Below are 18,268 nucleotides of genomic sequence, written 5' to 3'. Positions count from 1 at the left end.
AGATGCTGGCACGGGCTGGGAAACCACAGGAGCTGGGAATGCCCAGCTGTGCCCGAGCGGGTGTGCAGGGTCAGGAGGCTGCGGGGTGAAGGGCAGCCTGTGTTCCATCCCAGCAACAGCTGCCAAGGAGCTCTGACCGGGACTTTGGGGAGCTGCTTGAATGAAACAACATCTGTGACCCGGAGAAAGAGCAAAGGCTGCTATTTATGGTGATTTSTGAGAGCAAACGGAACGGCAGCGGCAGCCAGACAACAACGGCAGCGCCAAAGCAAGCGGAGCACGTTGGTGTTGGTGTTGACATGTCAGACATGAGGCATGGGATGAACCCAGCACCAGGGATTCTGGGTTTGGTGCCCAGAACATGGGAAGAAATCCAGCCCCAGGGATGCTGGGTTTGGTGCTCAGATCCCAGAACAGGGGGAGGAACACAGCCCCAGGGATCCCAAGTTTTCCTGCCCACCTCCCACAGCAGTGTCAGGTGAGCAGGGGGATGTGGCCTGAGGGAGAATTCCATGACAGGATGCTCCAAAACAATGATAAGAGGGGAGGGAAGGGAAGGGTCTTGTCCCCTGGGTGGTGGGACTGTTGTTGTGCTGAGGGAACAATCTGCTTGCCCAGAGCAGGAGGGAGGAGAGGGAACAACGGCAGGGAATTGGCAGAGATCTCCCACTTGGACACTGCCTCCAGGACGGGAAAAACATTACAGAAACCTCTAATCTGTCACGCACCTCGCAGTGTTTTGAAGCCTTCGGGTCTAACTCATTGTTTCCTTTGTTGAGGTTTGCCTTTAGTGAGTGAATTCCCTCATCCCTGGCTCCCCCTGGGGCCTGTTTGCTTTGGGAGGGAGGCAGGTTCTGCTCTCTGCTCTTGGCAGAAACTCCTGCCCCTCCACAGTGCCAAACGTGGGTCTTGGGGACAGCCCTGGGGACAGCTCTGGGGGCAGCAGTGGTGACAGCCCTGGGGACAGCTCTGGGGGCAGCAGTGGTGACAGTCCTGGGGACAGCCCTGGGGACAGCTCTGGGGGCAGCAGTGGTGACTGCCCTGGGGACAGCTCTGGGGACAGCTCTGGGGCAGCAGCACTCAGCCCAGGGGCCAGATGTTGGAATGAGATGATCCTGAAGATCCTTTCCAACCCGAGCCATTCTGTGACTCTTGGAACCCTCGGCAGCTCCCAGCTTGGCTGTGGTTGTTCATGGATGTTCCTTTGCATTTTCAAGGAGCTGAGTGCCCTGGGATGAGTGGGAGACTCACCTGGGAATGGCTGGGAAGGTGCCAGGGAAGGAACGGGGTGAGTTATTTGCTGTGAAGCCTGTCGGAATTACAGCTCCCCATATTTATTCCTTTCTCTGGTGTTCAGCTGCGAAGCTTTGCAATTTGGGGAGGACAAAGAGCTCGGTGTAGACCAAATGAAACTCAAAGCCTTTCTTTATGTTCCAAAAAGAGGATTTATTTAGTGGGTTTAAAATACACCGATCTGAGTGTTGCGAAGAGGGACACACAAGCAACCACAGCACTCACAGTCCAATGCACTTGGGAAACACAGGAGCTCYGGGAATTCCGGCAGTAAAGCATCAGCTCCTGATGCTGCTGGYGCTCATGGGCAGCTCTCCTGGAGCTTCCAGGCACTCGCTGGGAATAAACAACAAATCTCTGCAGAAAGATCCCAGGAGAGGCCCCAGGTGGGGAAGTGCTGCTSTTCCCAGGAGGTGAGAGTTGGATCAGAGAAGGAACAGCTCTCCCAAGGCTGGGTGCTCCATGGGCCACCTCGTGTTTTTAGGGAGAGCAGACGTGGTTCCTCTGCTCAGGGAAGGTCCCTTTGGTTCAGACCACTCTGCTCTTCACCCTTTCAAAGATCTGCATCACTTTTCCTGCTGGGATGCAGCCTTCCCGCACRATGGTGATGCCACCTTCCAGAGGGAGAAGGAACAAGTCAGGACAACCCCCAAAGGGRCATAGAAAGGAACAGAAAGGGACATCTTGCACCAGCAAAGCCACTCAGAATAAAGTGGTATGGAATGACCAGAAACCTGTCAGAGAGTGAAACCAACGCTGACATCACACTTTATTCAAGAGTTTGGTTTTCCACTCATGAATCCCTCTCAAATGTCAGCCCAGAGCCACCCAGGGCCTCACCAGAGCCACCCAGGACACCACAGGGCATGTGACTGCGTCACTGCGGACAGCTTCTGTGCCACCCTCTCTGTGGTGGTCTGAGGAAGCGCCCACCCTCCTCCCAGCATCGCCCACCCTCCTCCCAGCATCACCCATCCTCCTCCCAGCATCACCCATCCTCCTCCCAGCATCGCCCACCCTCCTCCCAGCATCGCCCACCCTCCTCCCAGCATCCCCCACCCTCCTCCCAGCATCCCCCACCCTCCTCCCAGCATCGCCCACCCTCCTCCCAGCATCACCCACCCTCCTCCCAGCATCACCCATCCTCCTCCCAGCATCACCCATCCTCCTCCCAGCATCGGCCACCCTCCCACTTGGAGCGTTTTCACCCTGACAAGGCAGATTTTCCTTGCACAACCGTGTTTGTCCTCCTGTCTTGTTCTCTGTCAACACAGAGATCCTCCCGGGACATCTTTTGTTTGCTTCTTTTCATCAACATGTTTGCAAATGTCCMGGCACTCAAACACTGTTACTCTTGGAGCATTCTGTGCTGCCAGACTGATATAGGAAAGGCATGGAAACATCCCAGGAAAGTGCAGGGTGGTTCCCACACTCACTTTCATCAATCTTGGTGCAGTTGACCACAGTGGACGCCACCACCTCGTCAGACTCTCCATCACACAGAACACCCTCCAGTTTATGGCCKAGGCGCCTGCGGGGGAACACAGCAACAACCCTCAAGGAACTTGCTGTGACCTCATGCTGAGGCTCCCCSAGGGGCTGGACCCCAAAGCAAGGTCTATCACTGATGCCTTAGCGGGGAAAATTATTTCCCCCACCAAGGGGGGAACGATGCCTTAGGATTTTTAGTTTCTATATTTTCAGTATCTGTATTCTTGTACTTCTCTARTACAGCACTAAAGCTGCTGTTCCCACATCTTTACAATTACAAAACAATTCCTCTCTCTGAGCCTGAAATCCAAAGATATTTCACTGCCTCAGGGCCCCAAAATATGGAAACAACAGAGAATTTGGGGGAGCAAGTTTGGGGTGAGTGACATCATCACCTGAGGGTATCACTGGAGAATTGGGGCCCGATGTGTTCATGAGACAGAAATTATAAAAGGTGAAGATCTTGTGACTCGGGGTCCATTTTGGGTGTAGCCTTGGGAGGAGGCCTTGTCTGCCCTTAATGTACCGGTAGGCCTGGATTAAATTTGTCTGCTTTTATTCTCTTAATTTTGTCTGGCCTCTGTTTCAGGTGAGCTTTGTTTTCAGCATCACCATCACTTWAAGAGGTGGATGGCACTGCCAGGGACAGGGTACTCACGAGATGACCATGTCGTGGTGGGTGCTGTCCACCTCCCCGCTGGGGTTGGCCGAGGTGATGGCCAAAGGTCCGGTCATGTCGATGAGGTGCACCAGGACGGTCAGGTCAGGGACTCGGATCATGATGCTGTCCTGGGTTCCCACCCTGCTGTAGCCTGCTCCGACCCCTGCAAGGACAGGCACAGGATGTTTGCAGAGGCACAATTGGCACAGCCCCTGTGGTGGCACCAGGGTGGATCTCCTGCTTCCTTTGGCAGTGACACTGCTCCATGGACCTGACTGAATGTGAGTATGTGGATGTTCATTCCTGATGATAAATCCATGACAGCAGAGGTACAGTTTGGAGTCTGACTGGGTAAAAAGGAAATTATTCCCAGCTGGAGACAGCACAGCTCTTTCCATGGACACAGGAATTCTAAATCCCAAAGTCTGACTCCTTGTGACCACTGCCCAGCCTCCCATCCTCCACCACCTTCCTCTGCCTGTTCAATTTGGGTAACTCAGAATCACAGAATCATTGGGTTGGAAAAGACCTTTGAGATCATTGAGTCCAACCTGTGACCCATTCCCACCTTTCGACCCAGTGCCACATCCAGGCTTTTCCTAAAAACCTCCAGGAATGGGGACTCCAAACCTCCCTGGGTAGACCTTTCCAATGCCCAAACACCCTTTCTGTGAAGATTTTTTTCCTGATGTCCAGCCTAARCCTTCCYTGGTACAGCTTAAGGCTGTGTCCTCTCCTCCTGTCCCTGTTCCCTGGAGCAGAGCCCGACCCCCCYRGCTGTCCCCTCCTGTCAGGGAGTTGTGCAGAGCCACAAGGTCCCCCCGGAGCCTCCTTTGCTCCAGGCTGAGCCCCTTTCCCAGCTCTCCTCAGCATCTCCTCACAGGAGTTGTGTTCCAGCTCCTCMAGTTCCCTCATTCTGCGCTATTTCCATGGATTCCCAGGAGCCAGGGTTGAGATGAATCATCCCAGTGCTCACAGTGCCCRTCTGTGTCTGTGTGCTGGGCAGGCAGGGGCACTGGGCAGGGATGACCACTGGAACCTTCTCATCCCTGGGATGCTCCACCCTGGTTTGCTCATTTGCAGTGACCAGCGAGGGGCTCGGAGAGGGGACCCTCCCAGGCTGAGGAGCCTCCCTTGCTGTTGGTGGAAGAGCTCATCCGGGGGGTGCCACCCCTGGTGAGTCATTTCAGCTGATGAACACGCTCTGAGCATTCACCAACACTGGGAGCTCCACAGGGCCTTCTTGGGAGAAGGTGACCAGAATCCCTCCCCATCACATCCCAAAGGGTGTTAGGATTGCAGACCTGCCGTGCTGAAAACAAGAAAGGGGGACAGAGGGGTTGTCCTGCTCATCTCACCCAACTTCTTCAGCCACTCTCCCTTCTGGATAATGCAGCCRATGCCACCGGGATAAACATTCTCCATGAATTCCCAGAGCAGGGGGCTGATGGGTGGAGAAGCTGCTCGCAGCTGCTCCAGGTTGGAAATAAAGATGCAGATGGGCTTCTCTTGAGGCCTGTCCTGAAAAAAGGAGGGGGAACATAGATAAAGAGGGCAARTTTGCCTGGAGAACCTCCAAGCCCACTGGGATCCTGGTTGTCCCCATGGAGCAGGAGCTCCAGGCAAGGAAGATGCTGTGTCTGAGCTGAGAGGGGACTCTGATTGATGTCCCAGCTCAGGTCTGCACATGCAAATTGAAGAGGAAACAGAACAGCAGCCTGCCCTTGGGAACCTCTGGGATTCACCCAAATCCTCCTCTTTGGGTATATCCATCACAGGGACAGCCATGCTCTGTTCATTATCAGTGTTTTTTGGATCTTACACCTGGGGCCTGATTTTTTCTGAACTTCTGCTGGTGTAAACCAAGGTCAAACCCACCAATCAGAGATAGGATAAGGAATGGAGAGCTCAACCCCCTGCAAACCAACCTCTCCATTATTACCCCTCCAGTGTTGTGAGAGAAATTTGGTGAAATAAGTTCAGTGTAAGACCAACAGTGGTGATGGAGGGGAAATAAAACCATCTCACAAAGCRGTGTCATTTCAGTCCTCAAGTGACATCAGCTTCAGCAGGGCCAAATGACTCAGGATCTGGGCATGTATTTACATTCTGTTTGTATTCCCTCATCGGCAGGGAAGGTCAGCACTGGCACCAGGGCAGCGCAGAAGAGACRGTCTTTGTGCCGCTGCTCGCGCCTGGGGCCGGCTGAAATCGTCTGTTATGGTTATTTCTCCAGGCTAGCCAGGAAATTGCCTCATGGACAACACACAGGGCCAGGCTGCAAGAGCTGGATTGAAAGTGCAAACTCTGGGGCTGGCTCCAACACTGAATGGTTCCAAAAGTCTGGGGGAAYGCAGCCCTGGGATTCTGATTCAGCACTTTGTAGGACAGAGAGGACAAACACAGGTTTGGACCCACTCTTGAGTGGTTATTCTTGTTTGGGTTTGGGCTTCATCCATCCCCAGGGATGTCACGGCCTAATTCCCAGTGCTCCAGGCTGGAGCAGAGSGGCTGTACCCTGGCTTGYTYAGAAAATGGTCCCTGAAGTTCTGCCGTGGCTGCTCATGAGCTCTGCCCGTGGCCATCTCCTGAGTCTTGGAACAACCTGAAACCAGGGGCTCCCCTTTCTGCTCCTGCACATGGACARGACACAGAGCCAGGGATGCAGAGACGTCCCTGAATTCCCACCTTGATCCTGTAGACCTTCTCGATGGCTTGGGGGTGTCTGCAGGAGGCTGCCAGGGCGTACACAGTGTCCGTGGGGACCCCRCACACAGCGCCCGTGTTCAGCAGCTCCGCGATGGTCCTCAGGCCGCTCGTGAGGTGGGACTTGGGGCAGACACAGGGCAGGGGGTCTTCACAGTCCTTCTTGGAGCTCTGGACCTGCCAGGAATCAGCAGACAATGAATACACAAATATACAGAACACAGAGCAGGATACCATTCACCCAAATGTGGGGATCCACCGTGCCATGATCGCTTGGCAGTCCACGGGCAGAGGCAGCACCTCTGGAGATGCTTTTCCCAAAGCAGGGGAGGTGAATTCTGAGTAATGAGGTCCAAGAGAGCAGCTCAGGGTGGACATTTCAGCTGCTGATGCCTAAAATTAGAGGAGGTGAATTCCACCCAGCACAGCTTCTGGGAGAAGTGGCTGCTCTCCAAAGTGACCTAAAGAAATTGTCCAGGAATCCAAAATCCAGAGGAGGAAGGAATTTCAAGTGCATTCCCATGAAATGCTGATTTAATGGAAAAGTTTCTCTGCAGCAGGAATTGGAGCTGTCAGATCCATCACTCTGAATAGGGGGAATTGCCCTGGTCAGACACCCCAGATGGCAGAAGGAGTTTGAAATTAAGAAAAGATGGGGGATTCTTGCTGTGGAGTCTGGGAAACTTTGTACTCCCAGCTCCCAAGGTCATGGCTTTAAAACTTAAGTCTGCCAGGAATTCTTAGATTGGAGATGGCTGATTCCACAGGGCYATGGAGATGGGCAGTTGGGAGCAAGGTGGGAGTCTTGGGAGTCTTGGGAACATCCCTGCCCTTTCTCCAATGTTATTCYTAATTAAATCCCAACATAAGGGCTATGACGGGGATTAGAATGGCACTAAAAGATTCCACAGAAGGGAAATTCCATGGAAATTGGCACTGAAGGGCCCAGAATATCCCCTCTGAGCAAGGAAGCTGCACCACCACGCCGAGCATCTCTTACTGTGAGCAGAGGAGGCCCCATCACCAGGAGGTCCTTCCCGAACATGCCATTGGCGAGAGAGGCTGCGGCTCCGTAGAAACAGATGATGCTGAGGATGCTCAACATCACAACTGAAAAAAATCCCACAGTCAGAGGCAGCAAGGGTGAAGGAATCTGCATCCCTGGAGGGGATGGAGATTAAGAGTGCAGATGTGGCCCTTGGGAGCGGGGTTTGGCAGTGCTGGGGGAGTGGTTGGACTCAGTCTTGGAGGGCTTTTCCAACCTACAGGATTCTATTCTGCGGTGACAAAATACCAGTGGAAAAGCTCCTGCTAACTCCAGTGCTAAAGAACTCCATGGAATGAAAAATTAAATTGTCACTTGCAGCAAAGCCAAAACTTCAGCAGAACTGCAGCCCTTGATGGTGGTGGTATGTTCAGCTCATCCCACTCTTCAGGGAACATCCCCAGGGAAACAGAGCTGGACAGAGCCTCCAGAGGGGCCCTGACCCAGCAGAATCAGCCAYACCTGAGGGATTATCTGGAAGCTCAGGGATCTGGGATAGGAGGAAATGTTTCCTCCTGCAGCTGTGGGGTGAGAGGCTCAGCCTCTGTCTCTTGCACACACCCCAGACTTCCAGGGAAAGAGGAGCACCCTCTGCTTGATTTCCCCACACTGAGCTTTCTGCACTGGTCCCCAACCCTGGACCCCGTGGGTGAAGGTTCAACATCCAYGATCCCCTAAAACTCACTTTCAAATGACAGAGGGAGACTCCCCAATGTGAAGAGCAGAAAGCAAATGGTCAAGAGCTCCATGGCCAGGGTCAGGCAGAGCAGCACCATGTTAAAAGAGGAAGCTGTGGAAAGAAACACAAACAAGAGGGACCCACATCAAGCAGGGCCCATAAAATGTCCATGAACCAGCAGAARAGTTCCTAAATCAACTCAGGCTTGTTTGATCAAAGTGAGCAGCCCCAGCTCCAATTTCCCTGTCCACAGAGGAACAAAGAGGCACAGCCAGGGTCTGTTCAGCCCTCAGGTTCCATGGACATGCTGCCAAACCCTTCATCTGCCAGGACACTGTGCTCACATGGAAAACACTTCTCAGGCAGCCAGGCAGGTTCTGATTTACACCAGCTGGGCTGGAGTGTGGCTGGGGATCGGTGCCAGCACCCCAGAGTGCTGAACACTTTCACCTGATTTGATCCTTTTATTTTCTTTGAAATGTTCTTCCATTCCCTTGGGGCCATTTCTCCTAAGCCCAGCTCAGCTTCTGTTACTGGCTGTGGGCAAAACATCTCAGTTCTTGCTTAATCAAAGCGACAGCAAGAGCTTAGCCTCCCTCACTGCTACATCTCCACCATGGAAAAACCACAGGAGAAYTTGTGTGATCTGACCCCGAACGCCCCTCAATAAACACCCCACGTGACTCTGAGACTTACCCAAAATGATTAAAAAAGCATTGAGCACCAAAAAGGCAATGGAGCCAGCCGTGAATCCCTTGGCGTTCCCTGCCCCGATGTCCAGCAAGTGGCCTGAAACAGGAGCAGTGCATCTGGTTATGAGCAAACTGCGCAGAGCAGGGTGGCAGGAGAGTGGCAGGAGAGTGGCAGGAGAGTGGCAGGAGAGTGGCAGAACCTCAGCTGGGGTTGCCACAGCTCCAGCTGATGGATTGTGGCCTCACAAAACCCCTCCCTCATCGACACCCGCTGCTTCTGCCATGTGTTTGAGGTATTAACTGTGGGACTGGTGATGCTCATCMAAAAAAATCTCTGGATTTTACCTCCAGCTTGGAATACTCAGGGCCTGGCTGGACACTTCAGCAGCTCTGCCACACCTCAGAAGTCACAGCTATAACTTTCCCCACAGGTGCTCATTTTAAGAGTGTCTGGCATGAGGCTGTGTGAACACTCTGCCCATCTGGAGCAAAATGTGGCTGTTAAAGGCCAGGCYCAGCTTCTGAGAGCCTCTTCCATGGCTGTCACCGGCTAGGATGGACTTCTCCAGGCTCTCAAAGGAGAAATCTAGAACCTGGAGTCTCCCACTGCCTAAAAGGATCTCCTGACTTGTTATTCTGAGGTCASAGCCCAGAGTCAGCCCTGTCTCACAATGCTTTTGCAGGGAAATCTTGGCTTTTATTGGAGTTGAAGATACAACTGCAGCTCATGGAGCTGAGAGCACCAAGTGCCTGCAGCAAAGGTGATCGAGTGCAAACTGGGATGTTGACATTGATTTTTCCGAAAAAGGAGCAATATCAGCAAACCTGGTGCCATTGACTCTCCTGAAAGAAGAAATCACGCCAAAGAAAGCAGCGTGAAATTCCCAGAGAGCGTCCCTCAAGCCAGGAGCTGCCCCATGTGTTACCTGCCAGGCGCAGCCATGTCCAGGCTGCCCAGAAGACYGCGTAGCAGAAGGGCAGCACTGATCCGAACCTCTTCCCTCCCTGCACCTGGATCCGGCACACRAACAGCTGCCCCAGGGCTCCAGGGATGAGCACGGCGGGGATGGACAGCCACTGCCTGCCCCTGTCACCAATGCTGCCCTGGATGGCGGTGGCCGCAGCCAGGCCGTTGCAGATGTAGAACAAAGCGTCTGGCACGGCAGCGTTGGTGCCTTTGGGGACATCCTTGGACCTCGAGAGCMGGGCCTGGACAGCCCCCAGCATGGCTTGGAGAGCCGAGCTGGACACGGCCTGGGATCCCACGGGAATCAGAGCCTTCTCCCCGATGGAGTTGATGAGGCTGGCAAAGGTGGCGTACAGGGACAGTGCCGTGCAGAGGCTGCAGGCCACCCCCAGGAAGGGCCGGGCACCSGCCAGTGGGATCTGGTGGATGAAGGCGGAGGTGAGGACGATGAAGGAGGCATTCTGCAGCATCTCCAGGGTGTCTTTGTGGGCTGACATCAGGAAGAGCAGGCAGGCGGTGGCCAGGAAGAACCAGGCTCCGAACATTCCCGGCCGGCTATCCTGAGCTGTGGGCAGCCCGAGGACGGCACTGAGCACCAACTCCTCCCAGGACATCACCAGCCAGAGCAGGCTGTGCACGCCAAACTTGGTGGTGTGGTAGATGTCCCCCCTGAGGTAGCTGTAGAAGCTGGAGAGCAGCTGGCAGCTGGAGATGATGGAGACCCACGCCGCTCCCACACAGAAGGTCTTCATGTACCCAAAGAAGTAAAAGGCCAGTATGAAGGGTGACACGGTGTCGCAGATGTTCCCCAGGGCCATGGGCTCCGCGTACTTCGTGTTCTTCTTCTTTTCTTCACCGAGCGCCTTGGAGGAGCTTTTCTGTGCCGAGCCCAGCAGCAGGACATTGAAGAGGGGGTGCCCGAAGCCGGGCAGGACGTACCTCTGAGTGACACCCTTGAGCAGCAGAGCCACGGCCCCGTAGAGCCCGCACAGGACGATGCCCAGCTCCAGGACCCCGGACACCACCAGGGYCCAGTCCCCAAAGAGCGCCACCGCCTCAAAGCCCAGGGCCAGCGCGATGGCCCCGAAGATGAAGGGCATGATGTAGTTRACGGTGGCCGAGCAGAAGGCCAGGATGAAGGAGATGGCGATGTAGGCCACCAGGCCGGCCACGGTGCTCTGGCTGGCTGAGAGCTGGGCAGTGCCGGTGGCCGGGAGCTGGCTGGCGTTCCCGGAGGGGAGCGTTGTGTTCTCCAGGGAGGGATAGGCGGCCGACAGGACCCGTGTGGCCCCGTAGCTGCTCCACAGAGCGGAGAAGGTGAGGAAGGCCGTACCTCCAAGGTGRTCATACTTGCGGAARGCGAGAAATCCGGCCAGGAGCTGCRCGAAGCCTCCGATCAGGATGAGGTGGACACCTGAGGGATACAGGAAGGGGTCGGGTGTGAAGCCCAGCACAAAATGGCCAGAGCTGCAGGAAGCTCTGGGGCACCCTCCCCAACATGTCCCACAGCCTTCCTATGAGCAGCCCCATGGCTTCTGCCTGCCCCTGTCCCCACCTTCATGGGAAATTTCTGTGTGCAGCCCCAAACCCCTCCGCTCAGCATGGTGAGCAGGCCCAGGGACATTTAGGGTCCAGTATGGAATGTCACATGGAATATTTGTCCCAATGGCTGAGGAAGGAGGAGCAGCCACCCTCAGGCACACACAGACCTGCACAATGGACACAGCCCATGTTTCCCCACCATCCCAGCAGTGGTGTCTACTGGCCCGTGGGGATTACCCTCAGAGTTCAGGGGATGTCCATCCCCACCCCACCCACCCGAGCAGCAGCACGCACCTGCCAGGACCTGCTCTGCCGCCTGAGGCCCCAGGCCGGTGGTGGCCACGGTGAAGTTGTGCAGGCACAGAAGGAAGGCGCTGACCACGTTGCCCAGCAGCCCCAGCACGCCGGGCTCGCTGTAGAAGACGGCGGCAAAGCCCTCGGTGCTCGCCATGGCCCTTCCAGACAAAACAGCAGAGTTGGCCCTCGCCCCCACAGCCTCCCTGGGCAGCGGCCGGCCGGGCTCAGGCAGCCGGCCAAGCTCCGAGCTGTGCCCCTGCCCCGGCTGGACAGGCTGGTGACAGGCTCAGGTGTTTCCACCGTCCTGCCCACTCCTCGCTGCAGACAAAGCCTCAATTCACAGCATCACTGGAGGTGCCTGCTTTCCGCAGCCCCATCCAGAAAAAACAYGCACGACCTATTTAGGCGACAAGGATTCCTGGCAAAAACATGTTTAGGTGGCCCAAAGCGCTGCAGGTGGTGGTGATGGTTGCTGTCCCCTCTTCTCCAGGCTGCTGGAGATGGAGAGGCGTGAATAGCCCGACACAAACCAGCAAACATCCCGACAAAACCCACAAGGTATTTTTGAGCCATTCCAGGATGTTTCTTATCCACTGTTGCAGACAAACAGGGCAGACACGGTGTGCACACACACACAGTCTCCCTTCCAGATGGAATTTTCCAGCTCCATCCCTTTCTTGAAACCCCAGTGACTAAACAGGCTATTTTCAAACTCTTCATATTTCTCCCATGAACTCGTCTGTTTGCAGGCAGCCCCCACATTTCCACCCCTCGGCACTCCTGGGTACTGGGAGCTGAAGTTTTCTCTCTGGAGGGTTTTGTTGGGAAACAAAGATGAAAATAAAACAGCAATGTTCTTGTTATTTGGGTATTTTTAGAATGTTTGGTGAGCTAAAAGAGTTGGAAAGGGAGAAGGTGATGTATTTTGTTCTCAGCCATTCCAAAGGGCCTTTGAAAAGGGAGGAAAGCTCCACTATTGTTAGGGGGAGTGAGGAGGAGGGAAGGGGCACCACCCAAAGAAAAATAATACRGGAATAATAATGAACCTAAATCCCAGGATCACAAAAATCCTTGGCACAAATTTACATTTTGCAAACATCAGAACCCCTGGACTCCTGTTCTGCTAAAAACCCCATGTTTTCCTCTCTCCATTTATTCTGAAGGATGTCACTTCCCCAAAGGAGGAAGGATGAGGGATAAATCCACTCCTGACAGCTCCRAACTGATTCAGCAACATCAACTCTCATCAAATAAGGAAAGGGTAAAAACTGCCAAGCAAAGCTTGGGGAACGATGAATTATTTGATGAATTGGTTGTAAAGGCTGGAATTTTGGGTTCAGAGAGGGAGATGCATCAAATCCCACTTCTGAGGGAGGAATGCTCCCTTTTCCCATCAAGGCGTTGTCTTGGAGGAGGTCCCGAGGAACRCTGTGCCCTTGGGCAGAGCTGAGCCTGTGGATTCCAGGATTTTGTCTCTTTCATTATTTCAAATGACACTTCTATATAAAGCAGCACTTGGTTTAAATGGTTATCCTTGGAAAAGAGCCACAAAATGAAGCTGCTCCTGGAACAGCCCAGGCAGTGGCTCCAAGGCACACTCAGAGCCTCTGCTTGGAGCAGGTCCCTGCAGGAGGGTGAGGTGGGATTTCAGAGGGACATGGGCTGCCCAGGTGACTCCGTGGCTCCCAGRAGTGGTTTTTAATTTCACAAGGCTTGTTTTGTTGCAGATTTCTGCACAACAGGCCTACAACAAAGCACTGGGATTGGGGAGGGACGGAGAGACACAACTGACAGGGACATTTTCCTCTGCTTCCTGTGCAGACATGGGAGAAGGGAGGAAGAGAAACACCAGAACCTGCTGTGTCAGGCTCAGGAGGTGTGAAGGGGAAGGATATGAGAGGATTCAGCCCAAGATATTGGAAATGAGGAGAGGAGAAGGAGGGGGACAAGAGGAGGAAGAGGAGGAAGAGCAGGAAGGAGTTTCCCTTGGGAGAAGAAGGGTTTGGGGTTGGAACAATCTGAAGTTGAACCCACTGCTCCCACCTGCCCCCACACACCAACCCCAACCCTGGTCCCTGTCCTGAGAGCAGTTCCCAGCTGGGCTCTGTCCCTGCCTCTGTTTCCTGCAACATCAGGACACACCAAACCATGGAAACCCTCCCGGTGCTGCCTCGGGAGCTGCAGCTCTGGAATGCCGAGGGCTGCCCGGAGCCCGAGCAAACGAGGCTCAGCAGGGGAACCCCGGGGGCGTTTCTGCTCAGGTATGCCCTGGTCTGGCCCCGGGAGACCCCCACCCATGGGTGCTGTCACTGTCCCTTTCTCCACATGCACCACAGAGCACTGATACTATGGGATTGTGCAGGAGGCAGAGGGACAGAGGGAAAATCCCTCTCTCCAGGTGGGAATAGCAGCTCTCTGCACCCACAGGGCACCAGCAGCACAGCCACTGTCCAAGAAACCACGGGATGGAGATGTCCCCATGCTGAGGAGGCACCTGGACACCTGGSGAGCTCCTGAAGGGATGGGGCAGCCYGGGATCATCCTTGCTYATTCAAACGAGGGCAAAGTCAAAGCCACACTCTCCCTCGTCCTKCCCCCTCCCCCTTCCTTCCTTTCCYTGCTTGTCCCCAACATTYCTCACCTTGGGATGGCAGGAATGTTGTGTGAGGTGTCCCTCTGTCCTGGCTCTGGTGTCCAGTGACCTCTGAGCCACATGGGACAGGCTCTGGACACCGCTTCCTTCACTCCCTGCTGTCCTCACAGTAATTTCCCTTCACCCCACCCCAGGAAAGGTCATTCCCAACTCCATCYCATTCCCATGGGGCTGTCCAGGCTTTGCAGGGATCACTCTGYACATCCCACAGCCGCTGCTGGTGCTGCTTCCCCATGAGCAGAGTTAATGGGAATATTCCAGGGCACGGACATTCCCTCCCCAGGAGCTGGAGTAAGGCTTCCCACGCCGTGGGACACATACACAAACACCAAACCATTCCATTTGCACTCATCCCCAGAGGCATTTTGCCATCAGTTTTCCATCCCACCTTGTCAGTGGTAACAAACATTTACAGAGCTCTGAGGAAACGCTGCCTCTCCCCGGATAAACATGGAAAGAGAACAAAATATATTTTGGATCAGCACACGCAAGAGGAGCAGTGCACAGCCACRAAACACAGCTGGATTTCACATCACAGCTCTGCCTCTCCTCTGGTCAAACCTGCACGGAATTGCCAGGGATGCATTGCTACAGCAAAAGTCTGCATGGGGGTTAGTAAAAAATGCAATTTTCAATCAAGGTGTGTCCCACCAGGCTGTTATTCTGCTCAAAATAAAAATGCCCACAGGCTTCCCTGCTGGACACAGCAAAGAGCAGTGACATMCCCCAAAATCCAAATAATCCTTTGGGAGCAAAGGCTCCCAGTGCTCCCTGGAAGCTCCAGGGTTCACTCCCAGTTCAGTGACCCAGCAGAGCTGGAGATGGAGAAGGAGAGTTGGGACAGACTCAGCCGAACATCCCAACACTGAAGGTATTCAAGAAAAGCATCCAAGAAAACTACCACTGCCTCACTGCTGCCTTGGCAGCTGGGATTTACCTGCTTTGGTGACACTTCGGCTCAATGGGAAGATGCTCTTGTCCCTCTCATTTCCTGGTAAATCCCATTCTTATAGTCCTCCTTGGGAGGCGGAGCCTGGCACCGTTTGCTTCACCCATTGGCACCTGCAGCATTTTGGAGACAGCAGCTTCCTTGAACCTTGTCAGTCATTGTCTGAAATCTTTATTTATTTCCTGAAACCGGAGGGGGGTTTCCCTTCTGTCCAGCAGGGACAAACCACCCCTCCTCATGGATTCCCCCCACCCTCTGTCTCTCCGGGGGCTGATGTCATCCCCCTGGAAATTCAGTTGCACAAAAACAGAAAGCAAATTGCCTTTTGGTTGCAGATATAAACTCTGCCACCGAGCACCTTCCAGCCACACACCTCTGCCACCCTCGCGCCGAGCACACTCAGCCGGSAAAAGCACCGGGAGAGGCAGCCACCAGCATGGTCTACTCCACCTTCCAGGTAAAACCCTTCCATGCACACCCTCCCSATCCCTGAGCTTGCCTTTTGCACTATAAGGAGGAAATGTCGCTTTCCGGGCGGTTCCTCTGCTGTCCAGCTGAGCATGGCATTAAAGGGGAGCCTGCCCCAAAAYTAACAAATCCCAGTGGTTTTCACAGCCACTTGATTCAGTCACTGACCTTTTCCTGCCATTCTGCTCCTTTCCTGTGTCCCAAACATACTCTGGACGGGGCCATGTGGGGTTGTTGTTGTTGGGATGTGCTCCGTGGGTTTTGCTCCTGTGCCCGCTCTGAGCCGGACCCGCTCGTGGCAGGGCTGGAGAGGCTCTGCTGCCCCTTCCACTGTGCGCCTTTATTTCCCTGGATGTTCTTGGCATCCTTGCTGGACTCCGTTTTGGAAAATATTTTTTYCCTCTTTTAAATATGTTGTTCCTTTTACGCGCTCGTTTGATCTGTGAGTGTCTCACAACGAGAGGCACAACCAGGAAAGCTGCTCTGAAAAACCTTCCAGCAGCTCCGGTGACAAATTCTCCGTCTGTGTCTCTCCTCTAGAAATCCCAGAAGTTCTTGGCAAGCTCTCGGCAAGTCCACAAAACTGCTGCCCACGGTTTGTATCTCTCAGCATTCCCCATCCTTTCCTAGCGGGTATCCCTAAATAATCATGGTATCGCTGTAAAAGAGGGTGCTGGGCTGAGCATGCCGAGGGAAATCCTCAAATTCTTGGAATGAAAAACTTCCAAATATTTGGAGGTCCTTTGTGCCCTCGGGGATAATGGACCAGGAGAAAAACAGCAAAGAGTAAAAATGTGGATTGTTGGTCCTGTGCTAAACCAGAACTTTAACTGGTTTAGAACCAGACTTTCCAAATTCTTTGCCCACAAATGTAAGATGTTGAAAGGGTGGCTCAGATCCTTAACTCCGCTTGTCACTGCTTCCTAATTACACTTGATCCTGCTCTGGGCATTGCCTGGAGCGATCCAGGGATCTCTCTCTGTGTCTCCAGCACTGCTCAGCTTTGGATAAATACACARCAACTTGGCTGTGCAGTCGCTTTGTCTGTTCTGTCTTTTAACGTGGTGTAAGTTTGTTTATCAACTGATCCTAAAATGTCTTCTTGGTCTATTATGTTTAATAACTTCTTTTTAAAAGTGTTCTCGGTTTATTATAAGCTTATTGTAAATTAACTTCTTTTAAAAAGGGTTCTTGGTTTATTGTAAGTTTAAGTTTATTTTAAGCTTATTAACTTAYTTTAAATCATGGTTTATTATATCTATTAATTTATTTTAAAATGAGTTATTAACACAATAAATGCAAGGAATGTTGCTTAATGAGCACTTGAGRACAAGAGAAGTAAGAATAATCCACAGGGATTTATTTGTCTGCGACAGAGTTTTTACTTTTGTAATGAAGTCCTGCCATRCCAGGGAAAAACCCTGGAATGTTTTTAGCTGAGGGGTTAAAAAGTCTCGCTGCCTCCTGAGGTGACAAAGAGCATTTGATGCCGGGTAGGAAACAATTCACCGTTTCTGGGTGCTGGGTGATTGGAGCAGATTTTCCTGCAGCCTCTCCAAGCTCTGACATCACCACTCCCGGCCCGGGAGGGCGGCGGGGGGAGCTGGGGATGCTCCGGGCCCGGGCCGGGGTCGGCAGCAGTCCCGCAGTGCCGAGTGTCGGCATTCCGATRGGAGCGGGAGCGGGAATGCTCTCCCGGTGACTCGGGCGCTGATGGCGTTCCCAGCTGTGTTTACAGGAGGCTCAGACGGGCTCGAGGTGAGCCCAAACACGAGCCAGCGCTCCGTGAGTCACTGGATGTGACATTTCGGGATGGATCCAACYTAGGGAAATTAGGGAATGGTCATTTCATTAATTGCCGTGTTTGCTGTTCCCAAAACAAAGCCGCTTGTGTACCTGCTGATCTGGATGAGCCTTCCTCTGGGAGCAAAATATTTTTAATTTTTTTCATCTGTGATTCATTTAATTTGGACATTAATACATCTTTTATCTGCATCTGAGTGTGCACCCCCACATCCATCCATAAGTAAATATATTGGATTTGCCATCCTGCAAATGTTTGCCACATGGAATTTTGTTTTTCCTGCTCTCCTATGCACCCTAAAATTAATGATATAAATTACAACAGGCGATAACGATTTTAATTCTATGAGTTATAAAYGTAATTCTATTCATTATATTCTGTATTCTAGTTCTGGAATTATAAATACTTTTAAAAATTATAGATTAATATGTTAATTACAGAAAAATGTATATAAATGAATATATATAATAGTGATCTATATATAATCTAAACAAGGCAATTTGTCACTGAAATGAAAACACACAATAGACACAAATTGGGAATTTTCCATAGAATTTTAATTTATTTTTAAGGATTATTTTTAAGGATTTTTAAGGATTTGAAATACATAGGGCTTTAGAGCTTTGTTGWCTGAGTCAAGACACTTCAGTGCCTTGAAGGACCAAGCTTCTGGACAAATCCAGGCTTTGGGTCTAGTTCTGCTTTCCAAAAAATTATGGAAACTTTGGATTTATGAGGTCCATCCCTGCTCTGCCTTTCCTCCGGATAAAGGGACATAATTTGATTGAAACCTCCCAAAAACGGTTGTTGGAAATCCAAGGTGAGGGGATGGGGCTGAGCTCTGAAGTTGCTTCACTTGAACCTTCTGGAAGCCACCCCAGGAGGTTCCCAGAGCATCTGTGGAATATGGAATTTTACATGGAGAGCACACGGAATCAGAGAGTACCCCAGGCTGGAAAGGAGCCAGGAGGGAGATGAATTCCAGCTCCCTGCTCCTGCAGGGCCCCTAAATCTGACCCAC

General features: G+C 52.8%; 1 protein-coding gene across 1 annotated transcript in view; it reads left to right on the top strand.

Moving 5' to 3' along the window:
- Positions 1-17,156: 17,156 nt before the first annotated feature.
- LOC130584076 (cis-aconitate decarboxylase-like) overlaps positions 17,157-18,268 on the top strand; it is a 4,724-nt gene continuing 3,612 nt past the window's right edge. Inside the window, exon 1 of the mRNA XM_057383835.1 lies at positions 17,157-17,201. Within this exon, the coding sequence (XP_057239818.1) occupies positions 17,157-17,201 (45 nt within the window). The remainder of the gene's footprint in view (positions 17,202-18,268) is intronic.

The sequence above is a fragment of the Malurus melanocephalus genome, unplaced genomic scaffold (genome assembly GCF_030028575.1).
Source record: "Malurus melanocephalus ecotype Western Australia unplaced genomic scaffold, MMel_1.1 scaffold_664, whole genome shotgun sequence".
Classification (NCBI taxonomy): domain Eukaryota; kingdom Metazoa; phylum Chordata; class Aves; order Passeriformes; family Maluridae; genus Malurus; species Malurus melanocephalus.
Note: the sequence above shows the minus strand (reverse complement) of the source record. Positions and strands in the feature narration are given on the sequence as shown.